The following is an 18574-nucleotide window of genomic DNA, read 5'->3' as shown; positions in this document are numbered from 1 at the left end:
GACAGCCCAACGGCTATATTTTTTTTTAAAAAAAAAAAAATAGCCGTTGGGACCGTTTGGCCCGCTAAGCGACCGGGCCGGTCCCGGACCCTGGCGGGCTAAACGGTTCCGGGCCTGACAGGCCCAAATCATAGGATCGGCCCACGAGACCGGCCCAGGCCCGCTAAAACCGGGCCAAACGGTCTTGGCCCGTTTGGCCCGCGGTCCCGGGCCTGGACCGGCCCACTTGCCACCCTTAGTTGGGACCCACAACCCTAGTCCCTTAATCAACTTGTTATGTAAAATTAACAATCTATTAAAGTCTTGGGGTACAAAGTTATGTAGTAATTGTGCTAGTAAAAAATAATAAATAAATCGTAAAAATAACCGAGATATAAGCGTTACGACCCGAATACCACGATTATAAAACAAATGTACACATTATCTTGAGAAAAGATTTACTACAAAGTACAAGGATTAAGTACTAACTATTCCCATGGAAATTGAGGTCTTGTCGATTCCTAAAGAGGTGCAAAAGCAGAAAGGGAACAATCAGAGAAAAGTACAAAGGGAAAGGGTTATTCTCTCTTATTTTTCTGTTGGAAATTGATACATGTATAAAAATTCAAAAAGAACAGTCCACAAAAGAAAAAAGAACAATAAGTGGGTAAAAGCCAAAAGTCTATGGATTCCTGTTTGGATTGGCTTAAAAGTTATTTCCTCAAATAATAAGTTGGGATTGCTCTACTTATTGTTTTTGGTTTGTTTTAAGTAGTTTTAACTTATTTTAAACACTTTTTGACTTACCCAAACATTGAAAAAAACTAAAAAGAGTTTAAAGTTGATTTTACCGGTTTAAAAGCCAATCCAAACACGAAAAGTTTACGAAATATATTTTTTTTGGTTGCTGTGTTACATGAAATTAAATAAAAGCTCTCATCTAGTTGTTACTGTTATTATCTTAATATGTACAAAACCTTTTGTTTTTCAGATTTTCTAAAACAAATCAGAATAATAAGCGATCATTTCACTTATTTTTCTGTATTTGGCTAGTGTCATTGTGTATGGAAAAATATTTTCTAAAATGTACTTATTAATATTCTTTTTGTGCTATTTTATGTGATGTTATTTTGCTGGGCGCAAATTTTAAGAAAGAAGAAAACACTTTTCAAAATATTTGGTCTAAACAAGCATAATAGATTTTTATATGTCTGTAAATCATATAATTAAGGATAAAAGGAAGGTTGAGAGTTATTTTATTTTAATAAAAATATAAAATATATTATTTTGTAAAAATAAATTAAAAAAGAAAAATGTGTAATACTAATTGGAACAAGGGAAGTAGTTGATAACAATATCAGCAAATTGGATAATATTTTGATGAAATATCAAGTTTTAAAGGCTGATTAGTTGCAGCAAATTAGACATCTCTTCCCGTAAGTGAGTAAAATTATTTTATTATTGATAAACGATATCTTTCTTCAAAAATATTTTATGATAATCAATCATCATTTAACGTGTTTGTTTAGTCTTCATCATATAATATTTGAAGTACTTTTTATTTGGAGGGGAGCCTTGGAACAACGGTAAAAGTTGTGTATGTGTGGCCTATATATTACGAGTTCGAGTCGTGGAAGCAACTACTAATGCTTGTATTAGGATAAACTATCTACATAACATCCCGTATTAGAATAGGCTATCTACATAATATCCCTTGGGGTGTGGCCCTTCCCCAGATGCAAGATTAAGATAGGTTGTCTACATAATAATCCCTTGCGGTGCGGCCCTTCCCCAGATGCAAATATTAATGACTGCTTCAACGGCTCGAACCCTGTTTACATCATATTTCTTGGGGTGCCAGTGGCGTACGCACAATTTTTAGTAAGCGGTATCAGTGTATAGAAAAGTGAACAAATGAATAAATTATTATAATATACATATCATATTATAAAAACACAACTCAAATCATATTAACAATACACAATTTAAGTACATTATTATAATTCTAGGTTTTAAATTATGTGAAAGAGTCAAAAATTATTTCGGAGAGGCAAAGAGAATTCGAACTTGTGACTTCTCAAATACAAACCTGAAGCTAATAATCATCGTACTAGTGAGCCGTTTTCTTACAAATGGTGTCACTTTTATCTTTTGAGTTGTATTTTTGGTTTATTTATTATTTATATATACATATGTGTAGTAAAACATTTTGAAGAAGCAGCATCCCGTGACACTGCTTGGGTCCATGTAAATCCTCTCCTGCGGGGTGCGACTCTTCCCTAGACCCTATATAAATGCAAGACGCCTTGTGCACTGGATTACCCATACATGTCAACATCGACTTAAGAAGCACGAAAAAGAAAAGTAGCTACCTCAGGAGAGGGATGAGAGTAGTCTTTTTTCAATAGGCTAGCTGCCTATTGCAAGAGTTCCTGACCTGAAAGGACACCAACATGCTGCTACTGAATGTGAACAAAGTCAAGGAGATTGAATGAACAAAATAGAATTAGGTTTTTTTATGACTGCTGAAGTGACCGAACGAAATGTTGGATTGATTCAATACCGAATCCCAGATCTTACGGCAGTCTTTGATCTAGCTATAAAAGAGCGGCCCCAACCCCAGAAGGTTCCTTTGGAAAAGTTCTTTCTCCATTGTAATTATGGTAGTCCTGGTTGAGAAATTATTATGCCCTTCCTACGTCTATTCATGCTTGGTCTTCTGACAAGAAAATACCAAAATGATGTAAGATCGAAGTGGGCACATTTTATAAAAAGGAAAAGAAAGGAAAAGAAAAATGTGTAGCTTAATGACAAATGAAGATGTCACATATGATGAAAAATCAAGATTCAGAATTCAATTGAAACAAAAATGTTAGGAGAGCTATTCTTTCTCTCACCGTTAAAATTGACCTTAAAGCTAATAACGGTAAACTCGTTATATTTTTAAAATTCAATTTAAGATCTAATATTATTTTAGAAATTTTAAAATCTATGTGTGTATATAATTATATATGTGTTCGGACTTCGGAGTGAAAATATTTGGTTCAATTCAAGCCATAATTAAAAAACTCCAATCACCTTTGGATAGAGTTATCCAATAACAATTTTGTTGAGATCCGTGTTAGCTTATTCAGATATTACCATTAAAAATTATGCAAAAATAGCAACTAGTTAGTTAAAAATCATTTCTAGAAGTTGTTTGGAGTTGAAGTAGGATAATTATTTTGACACAAAAAAATTATTTTATGCGACAGAAAAGTAAAAATATACTACTAATTCATGGTTGTGAGAGGTAGCGAGTATCCGATAATTTTATTCTTATTAGATAAGCATAAATTTTTATAGACAGCACCTCAAAAACCAAAATACAAACTACTACAGTTTTTTTCTTGTCAAAATTGTAGGATATTTAACTTTTGAGTCACATAAAAAATTTACTATTTAATTTTATGTAAAAGAAAAGTGAAAATTACTATAGATGGAAATTTGAAAAAAAGGCTAATAGAGACAGAAGAAGAGCCAGGAGAGAGAGAGAGGATTGCAGGAGAGAAAAGCCTCTGCAAAAGAGCTTTTTGACTCTCTCTCTTCTGCCCATGGCCGATTCTTTTCATGATTTCTTCCTATCTTTTCCCCTTTTGTTCTTCTTTTTTACATTTTAGCTTTTCTTTTTTGGCCTATAATATCATACACAAACACAAATATACAGAGGAAAAAAATCAACATTTTTCAGGTGGGTTTATTATTATTATTATTATTATTATTATTATTATTATTATTATATATATATATATATATATATATATATATATATTTATTTATTTTTTTATTTTTATTTTTATTATTTTATTTTATTTTTTTATTTTTTTTTAAAAAAAATGCTTTTTTTTAATATTATTTTTAATAGATTGATTAATTTCCAAAATTGTTGGAGATTTTTTTTTCCCTGAATCGATGTTTCTTATTGTTTCTTGAAATTAATCAATTTATTAAAAACCCATAATTCAGAGGAAAAAGTTCAACATTTTTTAGGTGGGGTTCTTTTTTTTTTCCTTATTTGATTTCTGTTGCATTTAACTGTTCTTTAAGCTTCATATTTTTCTGGGTTTCGTCTGTATTTAGCTCTTTTTTAAAAAAATATTTTTAATACATCGATTAATTTCCAAGATTCTTGGAGATCTTTTCCCCTGAATCCATGCTTCTTATTTTCTTGAAATCCTTGAATCATTTGATTATATAGTTTGGATTTGATTGTTGTTTATTGTTTTTATGGGGGAAACAAATACCATATGCAATTAATAGTTATTTCAAGAATCATTTATTCAAAAAATATTTATTTCAAGAATCAATCCTTTTAGCTTTAAAATATTTTCAGGATTTTCTCCGTAGAGGAAAAAACAACATTTTTGAGGTGAGGTTTTGGCCTTTCTGCTGCATTTCGTTGTTCTTAAAACTTCATAGTTTCTGGAATTTTTCATTTATTACCCATTTTTCCTATTATTTTAATTGTATTTTCTGGAATGAAAAGTAGTAGCTTTTCTCAGAACCGGAATAATTTCCACTCTTGGAGATCTCTTATTCTTGAAATCTTTGAAAATTTTGATTTTTTGCTGTTTTTATTGGCAGAAGTATCTTTAATTTACTACTCATTTCAAGCATTCTTTGTAAAAACAGTAGTTATTTCAAGAATCAATTTTTTGTTCTTTATTTGATATTTTTCAGGAGTTGATCTTGTAAAGCATCATGGGTAATTGCTGTGTGAAACCCGGTAAATCTGCTGAAAAAAAGAAGAACAAAAAGAACAAACCAAACCCCTTTTCAATTGATTATGGGGAATCTGGGGGTGGAGTTAAGCTTGTTGTATTGAAAGAACCAACAGGGCAGAACATACACGACAAGTATGATTTGGGTCGTGAGCTCGGAAGAGGAGAATTCGGGGTTACTTACCTATGCACTGATGTGGACACAGGCGATAAGTATGCCTGCAAATCGATATCCAAAAAGAAGCTAAGGACTGCAGTCGATATCGATGATGTTAGGAGAGAGGTTGAGATCATGAAGCATTTGCCTAAGCATCCTAATATTGTGACTTTGAAGGATACATATGAGGATGATAATGCCGTGCACATTGTGATGGAACTGTGTGAGGGTGGTGAGTTGTTTGACCGTATCGTAGCTAGAGGTCACTATACCGAGAGGGCAGCTGCTGGAATTTTGAGGACTGTCGTTGAAGTCGTTCAGGTATAGTTTTTATCAGCTTCTTAGTTCCTAATAGACGCCATTTGGTTTTAATGTATCATGGAAGTTCCCTTACACCCGAATTATATCGAGAAGAGGTTATCTTATGTTCTAACTATTTTAAGTGGAAGAGTTATTGTTTTCAAGGAGTATTAGCTAGCGGCCTACCATAGAATTTGGTTGTTGTAAACAAAGTTTAGGAAAGCTATATTGTTTAGGGAAATGATAATGAAAATCAATTTAGTTTGTATACTGAAGGGGAGACTTGGAGCAACAGTAAAGTTGTCTCCGTGTGACCTATAGGTCACGCGTTCCAGTCGTGGAAGCAGCCACTAATGCTTGTATTAGGGTAGGATGTTTACATCACACCCCTTGGGGTGCGGCCCTTTCTCGGACCCTGCGTGACGCGAGATGCCTTGTGCACCGGGCTGCCCTTTTTATACTGAAGTAAATGTGGCCGCCGCTCCCAAAAAGCAAGTGCTTTCTGCTTCAAATTTTGATCTTTAATCCTCATTTCTAACAATTGGTGTCCAAACTCAACTTAGAGTGAAATTGTCACCAACAACAACTAATTAACTACAACTTAGAGAGATGACAAATTGATATTAAATTTAAGTTGTTTACTGAAGTAACTACCGGAAAGGGGAGCCTTCGCGTAACGGGTAAAGTTGCTGCTATGTGACGAGGAGGTCACGTGTTCGAGCTTGCAGAAATGCATGGTAAGGCTGCGTACAATATACCTTTGTGGTACGGCCCTTCCCCGGACCCTGCGCATCGCGGGAGCTTAGTGCACCAGGCTATCCCTTTACTAAAGTAACTACTGGTCGTTTCATGGTAAAGGACATTAAATTGGGTCCTTTTTAGTTAGTCTCCTTTTCTGAAACAACTATTAATTTGGTTTGCGCTGCATGACATTATGAAATACTTTATGTTGGTAGGAATCTCATTTCATATGTAAATCATGAATCTGTCTTGTAAAGAATTGCTCAATGCATTGATTTTCAATGAGCAAAGCAGAAATTGTAATTTCCTGTTAAAGGGTGGAAATGATTTTGATATTACATCTATGGTCAAGTTTTACTCTCTGGTTTTATTATGTAAATAATCAATTTATAAAATTCCAATGGTATTGCAGATGTGTCACAGGCATGGGGTTATTCATCGTGATCTCAAACCCGAGAACTTTCTTTTTGGTAACAAGAAAGAAACAGCTCCACTGAAAGCAATTGACTTTGGGTTGTCGGTTTTCTTTAAACCTGGTAATGGAATTAGTAATGAAACAGTCAGTTTGAGCCCTTTTTATCATGCTCAAAAAAAGATTAAACATTTTGAATAATCTTTATTTCTTTAACAGGGGAACGCTTTAATGAGATAGTGGGAAGTCCTTATTACATGGCTCCAGAGGTTCTAAAGCGTAATTATGGACCAGAGGTTGACGTCTGGAGTGCTGGAGTTATACTCTACATTCTTCTTTGTGGCGTTCCACCCTTCTGGGCAGGTCTGCTTCTTTTATTGCTTCATTTGTATAATCATTAAAAAACCTAGATGCAGATATTTTCAGCTTTGCAATTTGTTAACATTTTCTTGATACTTTTCTAAGTTCCTTTTAATATTTTTAGAGACTGAACAAGGAGTAGCCCAAGCAATTATTCGTTCTGTGATTGATTTCAAGAGGGATCCATGGCCTAAAGTTTCTGATAATGCAAAGGATCTTGTAAAGAAAATGCTTGATCCAGATCCAAGTCGACGGCTCACAGCTGAGCGAGTTCTTGGTAATGTTTTGGAACATTGAGATACTTTACTTCATTCATCTGTCGTTTTACTGTCTCTCTCTCTCTAAATGTCTTTTCTGGCGGCATTGACTCATGTGGATGCAGAGCATCCCTGGTTACAAAATATAAAGAAAGCACCAAACGTCTCACTGGGTGAGACTGTAAAAGCAAGGCTCAAGCAGTTTTCAGTGATGAACAAGCTCAAGAAAAAAGCTCTAACGGTAAATATACACTTTAGTTTGCAATCATATCTGTAAGCTCCGGATTCTCCACTGTTCAATAAAAGATGAATTCACATGCTTTATCCTTAATGCTCGAAATAAGGAGAGAAGATTGTCAGACTATTTATTGCACTTGCCTTGTATTACTTTATAATATTTTTTGTCATTTTAATTCTTATCATAAAAAAGGAGGAGAAAAGATCCAGTCCTTTGACCAAGTTTCGTTGTTATTTTATTTCCGTGATATGTTTACTTTCTTGTGTTTCATGCACAGGTTATAGCTGAGTTTTTGTCTGCAGAGGAAGTGGCGGGAATGAGGGACGCATTTGAAATGATGGATACTGGAAAGAAGGGCCAGATAAACCTTGGAGAACTTAAAAATGGTTTGCAGAAGCTTGGCCATCAGAGCTCTGATGCTGATCTTCAGATTCTCATGGAAGCTGTAAGCATTCTCATGCCCGGTTTCTTGGCTCTATTTGATTCTCTTATAGCTCTACCAGGGGTAACAAAAGATTGAAAGTTAGCTGCTAATAGTATGGCCTGCTGCACCGTTGGGCTCTCTTTGAACTTTTCTGCCTCGAAGAGAAGGCAGATGTATAAGATGATACGGCCATGTCCTATGTAGACCTCCAAATGCAACGATCCACAGTTGCATACCATGAGAGAAGGCAGGTTGTCGTTTGAGTAGATATACAATCTCTCAGTATCCAGTTTCACTTAAGTGAGGAAAAATACTCAATCGAAGTAAAAGACCCATATAGGCAATACCAACTAGTTGGATTAAGGCTAAGTTTGGGATGGAGTCGTAGTTGTTGAAGAGAACTCCACATTACACTTGTGTCCTTGACCCTGCTATCAGGATTTTGATTAATTGCGAAGTATACTTGGTCAATGTAAGCTGTAATGTTGTACTTCTACCTGATGACTATTTCAGTGCAGAAAAATCTATAGCCAAAGGATCTTGACATTTTGCTTGCCTTGGAATCCTGAATGCTTATTCTTTTTATCATTTATTTTATTTCAAATATTTGTTTTCTTATGTTTTTATCTTCTGTGTTGGTTTTACAGGCCGATGTTGATGGAGATGGAAGTTTAAATTATGCTGAATTCGTTGCTGTATCTGTTCATCTTAGAAAGATGGCTAATGACGAACACCTGCACAAAGCATTTTCATTTTTCGACAAAAACCAGAGTGGTTACATTGAAATCGAAGAGCTCCGTAGTGCCTTGAGCGATGAGGACGACAACAATAGTGAGGAAGTCATCAATGCCATTATGCATGATGTTGACACAGATAAGGTCAGTATTTGTGTCTGTTTATGTGCACTTACTATCAAACTGTCCTTAAAAGTTTTTCGTTTGCTATCAAATTGTCGTTAAAAGTTTTTCACTGTCTTTGTCAATTTGCTTAAAGTTTACTTTTCATTTCTAACAACATGCCTAGAAGTATACGGCAAATATCCGACTTGTTTGGACTAGCTTGTCGCGGAGTTTGGGAGCTCAGCTGTGTCTTTTTTGTCAAAATGCAGGATGGTTGCATTAGTTACGACGAATTTGCTGCGATGATGAAGGCTGGTACGGATTGGAGAAAAGCATCGCGACAGTATTCTCGCGAACGTTTTAACAGCCTCAGCTTAAAATTGATGAGGGATGGCTCGTTACAACTCGAAAACAAAGCCTAGGATGAAGAAAATCCAAAAGAAAGAAATATTAGAGGAAAAAGGAAAATTTTTCACTAATAGATATATCCCTTTTTTCTTTCTTTATCGAGTATGAAATTCTTGTTTCCTCTCGTTATGTTTAATTTTTTTCCTCTGCCCTCTAAACTCCATTTTAGGCATATCAAATTGTAACTATTAGCCAAGCTTTAGGACTGTTTATTCTATGGTATCTGAAATGTATGAAATAGCTATATTTACTTGTAAATATATGGAATCAGAGATCATTAAAAAAATTAAGTATTTTTCTTCTAGACATTATTCAATAGTGTAAGAGTATAGAAAAATTACAAAATTACAAACTATTGAATTTTAATAAATAAAAGGTTTACATTTCTAGACCTTTTATTTATTCTTGCCTGAACTTTATTAAGTTTTTTGCTGGTTTCTCGTGGCTCAGTCAATTGCGTCTCTTTTGTTTGTATGAAAAATAGATTTGATTGTACATAATGTTTTAGGTATCGATTTGATTTATACAATATATTCATGAAGTAAAATATTAAGGTAAATTAAATTTTTAATTTTAGTTGAGGAAAAAACATATCAAAATTTGGATTTTGATAGTTGAATGGATTTGAATGCTTGAAAACTGTATAAATGAATGTATTAGTGTGTTGTCAAAGAAAAATGAAATCAAATGGGACTAAAGGAGTATTACTTTTTTCCTTCCACAAGGGAATATATTATTAGGTGGATTCATGATTTAAACTTAATGAATTTAATTTTAAAATTATTTAACACTCAAATAAACAAGTCAAGTTATACGGGGAGACATATAGAGAAGATATGTACTGAGCATCATTTCATCAACTAAAGCAGCATATAAAGAAGATATGCGTAAAATGCATGTACATAATTTCGGAGCTAAGATATGCAATAGGAATCATGTATACATCTAAGGAGTTTGCATATAGAGAAGATACACAAAACCCAACACTGAACAGTTTTTCATAATCGCATGTATGTCATCAAGGAGAAACATGAGCGGACGACCCTAGAGGGATGAATCCTTATTCACACACTGCACGAACAACTCACGTGTCAATTCTAATAGACTTATTGGAGGGTCTTATTAGCGTATCCGGTAGGAATTGAACCTATGAATTCATCAATCATAAGTCAGGTGCTTTTACTATTCAGCCATGGATGCTTATAGGGGATCCTCATAGATGGTAATAACCAAATTCCAATTAAAATAAAATATTTGGAATAAATCAATACAATATATAAAAGCAAAAAAACAAAAAACCTAACTGTAGGAATAGCAGGTTTACAAGACAACTTCCCATTTATTCTACTTCTTTATTTCATTATTGAGTCAGATACGTGTTAGTGATTCTCTAAATTTTTAGTCATTTCTTAATATTTTTTTTTTTTTTGGTTTTTTGATAAAAGTGGGTTGCTCTAGTGGGTAAGCACCCTTCACTGGGTTCTTGGAGGGAGGGAGCCGATGGTATATCGGAAACAGCCTCTCTACCCCAGGGTAGGGGTAAAGTCTGCGTACACACTAACCTTCTCAGACCCCACTAGTGGGATTATACTGGGTTGTTATTGTTGTTGTTAGGTTTCTTTTGGCAACTACCTACTCTACCAACTTGGTTGGCAGACGGAACGACTTGTAAACTTGAAATAACGCCAACCACTTCTACATAGGCCAATGAAATTGCCAACACAATATTCCTGCCATCATTTGTGTTTCAATTTATAACTTTTTTTAAAAAAAAAAATTGTCTTAAATATACCATAACAATTATGTTAAGTTTTGAAATTTGTGGTCTGAAATATGTTATAGTAATATTTGTGTGGCTATAAAACTTGTCATTAAGAATAAAATAGGTAGTTCAACTAAAAAAAATGGATAAATTATGCTTCATGGGTATTTATTGTACTTATAAATAGAAAGAGCATTACATCCGGTAGCGGTGGCGGGGCCAAGAATTTCACTAAGGAGTGTCGAGATATAAATAAGTAAGCACACGAAGAAATTAGAGGGAGTCAACATATAGTATATATACATAAAAATTTGACCTCCACATACTGCACATAAAATAGCTCCGCCTGTCCGGCAGAGTAGTTGAATTACTTATCGAGTTTTAACTTTTATATGTTAACAGTATAAAAGACGATTTTTCATACATTAAGTAACCTAAAATATTACTACATGTAATCTCTTTCTAAAATTATTTCCATAAAAAAAAGCAAATGAAGGAGAAGTTTTCAAAGCCTCTTTCCTGTGGTCTAAAAGCTACAAATCCTCCAAAAATGGATGAACAGAAGTTGAAACCAAATCAATTACCTAAGGATGGACTTCCATTTCTTGTGATGGCATTTGTTTCAGAAAGACTTTCAGAGGCGGCGGATTTATAGATTCAACTGAATCCATTGCTTTTAGTTCGAACGATACATACATATTCAAACATAAGTTTAAAATATATACATATAATATGTTCAAACTCATCCTGAACTCACGGACTCTAAACTCTGGATTCACATCTAATTCTGCAATCCTCTAACTGACCAAGCAATTTGCAAACTATTTATATGCACTCATTTTTTCTGCTTTCCAACATCTATTTACCTTCTGAATGAATTCTTCAACTTTTCTTTTTAGCTCATCTTCTTCCTCGTGATCAATCGTTTCATTTTCGTTGCAATTGTTCATTGCTTCAACTGCATTTGCTAAACCATTGTTCTTGTCCAAGACAGAACAATTATTTTTCTCAGAAGCTATAGAAAGTGGAACAAGTTTGTTGTCACTAATTTTTGAACTCGGCTTTGAACTATTAACTAGTAAGATGACAATGATCAAATTGCAGAAAATGAAGGCAACAAAAGAATTGTAATTTGTCTGATTGAGCAACTCAAATGTTGAACTCAACATATTTGCAAAAACACAAACAGAATAACTCATAATAGGTGATAGATTAGGCCCCTTTTAAAAGCATTTCTATGACTCTAAACAGTGTGCCAACTTAGCTTTTTGAGTGGTGTGGTGTGCAAGCTAAGTTTATTGACTTCTTTTAATTGGATTAGTTAAGTCATGTGCATATAAACAATTACTTTAAGAAACTTCCTTTACAATTAAAGTATGGGGTTGTCTTTAATTATTTTACTAAAGTCTTGCTTTGCTCCCTCTAACTACTAGAGATTCTCGAGTGCTTGATTATTTGCTGTTACACCTTCTGATTTCATCACTACCGACCTCATAATCAGGGGCGGATTTAGGGGCGGAGGGGTTTGCTCGAATCCCTTCGCCGGAAAATTACACTGTACATTTAAGACAAAATTTATTTTTTGCCTCTATATATTATATTTTAAATCTCCTTAATACAGCCCAAAAGCATAGCTTAATGTTCAAGAAAATTCAAAATATTTGTGAGGTTGTTGGTTAATTCCCACTTGTCATATAGTCTCTATTAAATTTTTAAGTTTTTCTTTTTTGAACCACCTTTCAAGAAATTGTGCCTCCGCCACTACTCATAATGGAAGGGACGAATGCAGGATTTGAACCTTATGAGTTCTAATTGTATAACAACATCAAGTTTTAATAATTGATTCTAAATTCAAAATTTCTAATATTTAATAGATTTCATAACACAAATACAAGATTTAGGACAAACCTACAGGGTTCAACCCAACCCGTAAGTTGCCATAGCTCTACTCCCGCATAAAGACATGCTTTTTTTTCCGAATTAAGTCATTTATGTTAATGTAAGGAGACGGATCTATAATTGTAATTTAGCTAAATATATAGTTCGAGTTGAAAAAAGTAGATATGCCTGTCACCTATGAGCATTGAGATGTATTCCTATTTGTGTGGTATATTATGATTAAAGTTAGTTAGATCTCTAATCTCCAAAGTAATTCAATCCTTCAACAATAATTATACCCAACATTGCTATTTCCTTGAAATTATCCCAAGTTTAGAACTGTAAAGTCCAAATTGCTATTTCCTTGAACTTATTTTTTCAATTTTTCTAATAATAATTGCTTTCTTGTCAACTTCTGTTTTTCCATTATAGGCTACAATTTGAGACATAAGATTCAAAAAGAAACAAATAAAGAAAAGAAATAATGAAAAATTCGTTATACAAAATTGTCAATCATATCACAGCTATGTAACAGCTACTACATACATATTTTTTTAAATTTCTAGTACAATTTTCTTGTTTTATAAACTGGCTAATGCTCAACAAACTAACAAAAGCATACAGTTCATTGACTTTGATAACATATTCCCAACTTCTCTGCCCTCCAACCCCTATTGACCTTCTCAATGAAATCTTCAATCCTTTTCCTTAACTCATCTTCTTCTTTTTCATCACACTTTTCAAAATTGTTTACATTGGTTTCCTTTTTTGTTATTTCCAAACATATTGTTCTATCAATTGTACCATTAGCACTTGCCTCTTCCACATTTTCACTCTGAAAAATTGTGGCTTGACGATGAGATTGTTTAATATTAGCACACCCGTAATAATGAAATCGAGCAGCATCGTCGTATGCTTCACTTTTGTTGTCTTGTTTTATATTCCGGAGTACTTCTCTAGACGATGTATGACTCGATACCGAAAATGTATGTATTTCTTGTGATGTGTTGTCCATTTTTCTAATTTCACAATCAAGATTCATACCTTTTTGAAATCTTTTAGGTTTAGGAGTGCCTAGTGCTTCTTTTCTCTTAGACATAGAATGATCAAGATTGGTGGTATTATCTTCTGAACTAGGTTGGAATCCACCAAGCAAGAGAATGGCTATGATAAAATTGCAGAAACAAAAGATAATATGAGAATTGGAAGCAGCCATAATGATCAACTCACATGTGGAACTCATCATGGTTGAAAATCCCGAAAATAATGGTTCACTTGAAAATCTTAACAAGATGTCTCGGTTCTAGCCTTGGTTATAGAGAACTTTTCAGTAAAAAGTATTTTACCCCTTAGTGACTTGTTCAGTAAAAATTCGGATTAGTCAAGCCAATAAATCTCGAGTACCGAATGGCTAAACTAGAAAAAATCTTGGAAATAAAGAACTTGCATCAAGAAGTTGATAGGGTGGAGAAGATATTGGGTGTTCTAATTTCGAAGTACAATGGGATGAAATGAGGCTATTTAAAGGTTTGTTTTGATTCTAAAAGTGTGCCAAACAAGCTTTTAGACCATAACAAGCTTAGAGATTGATTGATGAGGCGTGGAGGGAAAGCTAATGGGGTTGACATCATATTTTAGTCTTTGATCTTTTTTAAATACTCCGTTTTTTAATAGAAACTTTCCTAGTAAAAATATATTAAAATGTGGGGCACATTCTTATGTGTTTATACTTTATAGTAAGCGAAAAAAGAGGCGCATGTGGGTCTTACCTTTTTTGTTTCTTATTTGGTGTCGCATAAGGTCAGGGGAAACGTTTCTTACTTGAACAATTTATGTGTGTCTACATTATGAGAAACTCGAACGGTGTGTTAAAATCGAACCGGTAATTAAATCGAAAAGTCAAATCAAATCGATTAAAAATTCGATTAGGTTTGGTTGTATTTGGTTTGGTTTTGAGTAAAAAAAACCCGAACCAACCCGAGATATAAATATATAACTTTTATATATACTTTTAAGATTTTATATAAAAAAAAAATTAAAAAATATCTAGAAATATTTAGAATTCTCTCATGGAATGTAATATTTAATAGAACTATGAAGTGCATCATATTTATTTACGTTAAATAATGAGTTGTATCATCACTTTCTTATCAAGTGTTATTGAAATGTGTCACTCTCTTTTTCATTTTCATATGTCAAAATTTGTTAAATCTTATACCTTTTTCGAATTTCAAATGGTAGTTCGATAATTTTAAAATTAAATAGAACATATCATTTTTTAGGTTTCGTATTGATTTTATACTTAATTATTAAATTCGATTAACCTTGACAGCGTACATCAACGAAAAATTATTGTTAGACGACTAAGAAAATAACTATCATGTGTTACGACAAGAATTCTCCCATAAGAATATTTTAATAGATCATATGTTTGTCAATTTTTTCAAATTTACTAAACATATATTCATTTATCAAAAATTTTATCTATAATTTTAATGAAGTAAGATCGAAATAATATTCATGTAATAAAAAATTCGAAAAACCGAAAAAAACGATAAAATCGAACTAATCGAAACCGATATAGTTGGTTTGGTTTGATTTTGATAAAAAACGAATCAACCCGTTCCATGTACACCCCTAGCTCGAATTACCCCTAGCTCGAATTAAGACTTTGAATATCTCATTTTTAGTTTTAAAACAGATCTCTTTTTTTAATATGGACATTGGTTTACCTGTAAGGACGAGTATATAATTGATTAATCACTTGCCTTTCTTGTTCTAATTTTTTTTTGTGTTGCCCACATTCTATTCTGATAAAATTAAATTTTAAACCTCTTATCGGATTTTTCATTGTTAAGAACATACAATTTTCTTCTGTTTGGAAATTTTCAAGAAAAAAAATGTGTATAGGCCAAAATCCGCCCTAGAATAATTAGGAAAATATAGCATTAAGGAAAGAATCAGTCGAGGTCGGCCAGGGAGCAGCGAGATTCGTGGTCGAGCAGTCAATAATGACCGAGGTCGAGCGCCGTTGACAGAACAGTAACAACTAGTTTTTGAAATAGGATATTAAGGTGAATATTCTCTGCACTAATACTATTAGAGTTTGCTAGAGATAAGTTTCATATAAATAAGGAAAAAAGAAAAGGAATAGGGCATGTGATATTCATGGTGATAAGAGCACACTTAGGAAAAAGATTCCCTCTCTCTAGTAAAGATACAAAGACTACTTTTTTATCAAGTTTCTTATTCATATCATTCTATACTTTTCCACCAGATCCGAGAATAATTCGAACAAATCTTGGATTTATTGGTCATTCATCATTGTCAGGAGGAACATTCGTCCAATTCATTCTTTATTGGGTGTATCATTACTCATATTTACTTAAATGACATTTATTGTTATTTATTACTAGTTATACCTCCATTATTACTCATACTTTATGAATATTTATTGCTTATCATTGTCAACACTTCACTGGATCTGTCCCACTTTACACATTTTTTCAAGATTCGCATCTAGAGTTATTATCATTAAGTAGATTTAACCCTCTACTACATAAATATAATAGTTTAGCCGAAAATTATATTTTTTGGTCAAACAAAACGTAAGTTAAAAGTATAATTTTTCACGGTTCAGTTAAGCAATAGTATTAAAGTATACTAAAATTTCCCATGGATGATGATTGTTGATTATATCATCATCGCCATTGTCATTGTCATCGTCATGGTCTCATTGTCATTAATTATTTATTGCTTCTTAATGTGTGGGGTTAAAAAACTGGAGCTTCAATTTTTTAATTTCTTTTTGTAATGTCATTTTCATTTATTTAGTTGGATATGTATTGATCTAATTAGGCAATTGTACAAGTTAATATGCATGAATGCAGACAATTTCGATATTTGTTAGAAACGAGGGGAGATGTTTAATTGTTTATATCATGAACATTTTTCAAGACGCGATACTGATGGCCTAAAAAATAGAAATATAATGCTTGTAATATACCTGAATTAATAGGATGTAGCTGGAATTTGTATGGGTATTTATTAAACGAACGGAAAAAAGGAAATTGGGCATTAAAGAATTAATTCTATTTAATTGAGATGATTGATGAGGTGTGGAGGGAAAGATAAAGGGGTTGACATCATATTTTAGTCTTTGGCCATTTTTAAATACTCCGTTATTTAATAGAAACTTTCCTAGTAAAATATTAAAATATGGGACATTCTTGAATAATTTATCTGTATTTACAGTGAAGAAAGAGTAGCAGAAACAAGAGGTTGTCCATGTGGTTTGGATTATTAATATGTATGTACATTACAACTTCAGTGGACGTGTTTGTTTGAAAATTTTCAAAAAAACAGAATTTACAAACTCAGTTTTTTTTTTTTTTGCAATTTTTTAAGAAATTGATGAGGTGTGGAGGGAAAGCTAAAGGGTTGACATGATATTTTAGTCTTTGGTCATTTTAAATACCCCGTTATTTAATAGAAACTATACTAGTAAAAAATTATTAAAATGTGTGGACATTCTTGAATACTTTATGTGTGTCTATAGTAAGCGAAAAAAAAAGGAGCATATACAAGAGCTTGTCCGTGTGGGTCTCTCGATTGTTTTTCTTATCTGCTCTGGATTCTATTCTAGAAAATTGCTTCTTATCATTTTTATGTAAAAGATCTAGTAGTTTGGGTGGCTTTAGCTATCCTTTTTTTCATTTGGATTTTTTATACTCCTAATGTTTTAGGGCATCCCGACAATTATATACCTGCTAATCTGATGTCCACCCCGCCTCATATTATGTCAGAATAGTATTTGTTTACTCGAGAAACGGATAAAGTTGAATTTATACGTAGTTCTAAGGGTACGCGGTATAACTTGATGCAAATCGTATAAGCGAAAATATCGAATATTGATTATCAAGAATGAAAATACAAACAAGGTTGAAGGGAGGATGATTTATGAGTAAGCAAGATGAAAATAATGTATAAAGCTCAAAATGATAATCTCTCAATATGGAGCATATGTACAGTATCTTAGTTATGGTGTCTTAATGTCTCAATAGTTGCACGCGAATTAACGTCTAATGGTACTTCGACTCAGACCCCAACGGCATCGACAAGGGGCCTTTCGGCCCTGGGCGTCAAGTTGTTGTTCTCACCTTGAAGGCCAGCTTCATTGTCGATAGGTAAGGCCATTAATTGAGAGTTCGTTGTTGCTAATCCGAAATCAAAGACACTTTCAACAACAACCGTAAAATGGTGTGCTTCGCAGATTTGTGTCAAATAACCACTGTTATCCTTAGCCCCACGGTGGACGCCAAACTATTTACCCGAGAAACGGATAGAGTTGAATTTATACGTAGTTCTAAGGGTACGCGGTATAACTTGACGCAAATCGTATAAGCGAAAATATCGAATATAAATCATCCTCCCTTCAACCTTATTTGTATTTTCATTCTTGATAATCAATATTCGATATTTTCGCTTATACGATTTGCATCAAGTTATACCGCGTACCCTTAGAACTACGTATAAATTCAACTTTATCCGTTTCTCGAGTAAACAAATATTTCCTACTGGAAAGGAAAAAGAGGAGGAAAGAAGCAAGGAACTGAGCGACGAAGCGAGGTTTGTTAGTTTCCTATTCGGTGTGGAGATCACGATTAATAAGCGCTTATTACTAGATCTTTTTTTAAAAAAAAAAACAAATCAGAGCTTAAACTATCTCTAGTTAAAATTAGAGGGATCATGTCGAGAGGCGGACCTACGCTATATCGAGAGGGATCACCAGCACATGTAAAGTTCAATAAAATTTCATGTATACATGTATATATCGTTAGAAAGTAGTAATATATCGTAGTGGGCACCCTATATACATGTCACGACCCAATTTCACCTATAGGTCGTGATGGCGCCCAACACTACTGCTAGGCAAGCTAACAAATAAATTAAACATATATCAATTATTTTCAGAATAATTTTCTAAGAAATTTTATTATTTTACTAGCAATATTAAGAAATTAGAAAAAATACCGATTAACTTAAATCCAAGAAAAATA

At 33.3% G+C, this 18574-nt stretch overlaps 2 protein-coding genes across 3 annotated transcripts; one reads left to right on the top strand and one right to left on the bottom strand.

The window, feature by feature from the left end:
• Positions 1-3461: 3461 nt before the first annotated feature.
• LOC107828070 (calcium-dependent protein kinase 8-like) lies at positions 3462-9179 on the top strand. Of its 2 annotated transcripts, XM_075239639.1 has the most exons (10): positions 3517-3709; positions 4352-4387; positions 4699-5217; positions 6350-6473; positions 6569-6712; positions 6834-6986; positions 7092-7207; positions 7482-7649; positions 8276-8506; positions 8737-9179. In XM_075239639.1, exons 3-10 carry the CDS (start codon positions 4720-4722, stop codon positions 8887-8889), a joined length of 1587 nt encoding a protein of 528 aa, XP_075095740.1. In that variant the 5' UTR covers positions 3517-3709; positions 4352-4387; positions 4699-4719; the 3' UTR covers positions 8890-9179. The 2 variants fall into 2 exon arrangements, with proteins under 2 accessions (XP_075095739.1, XP_075095740.1); XM_075239638.1 differs by lacking the exon at positions 4352-4387 and having other exon boundaries at positions 3462-3709.
• Positions 9180-10253: 1074 nt separating this feature from the next.
• On the bottom strand, positions 10254-14328 carry LOC142173370 (uncharacterized). The gene is made up of 2 exons (XM_075238951.1): positions 13144-14328; positions 10254-11857 (listed from the first exon to the last, which is right to left on the bottom strand). The coding sequence occupies exons 1-2, from the start codon at positions 13759-13761 to the stop codon at positions 11459-11461; spliced, it is 1017 nt and encodes a 338-aa protein (XP_075095052.1). The 5' UTR covers positions 13762-14328; the 3' UTR covers positions 10254-11458.
• Positions 14329-18574: the final 4246 nt, after the last annotated feature.

Source organism: Nicotiana tabacum, chromosome 19 (genome assembly GCF_000715075.1).
Source record: "Nicotiana tabacum cultivar K326 chromosome 19, ASM71507v2, whole genome shotgun sequence".
NCBI lineage: Eukaryota > Viridiplantae > Streptophyta > Magnoliopsida > Solanales > Solanaceae > Nicotiana > Nicotiana tabacum.
The sequence above is the reverse complement of the archived record's forward strand: the minus strand, read 5'-3'. Positions and strand labels throughout refer to the sequence as shown.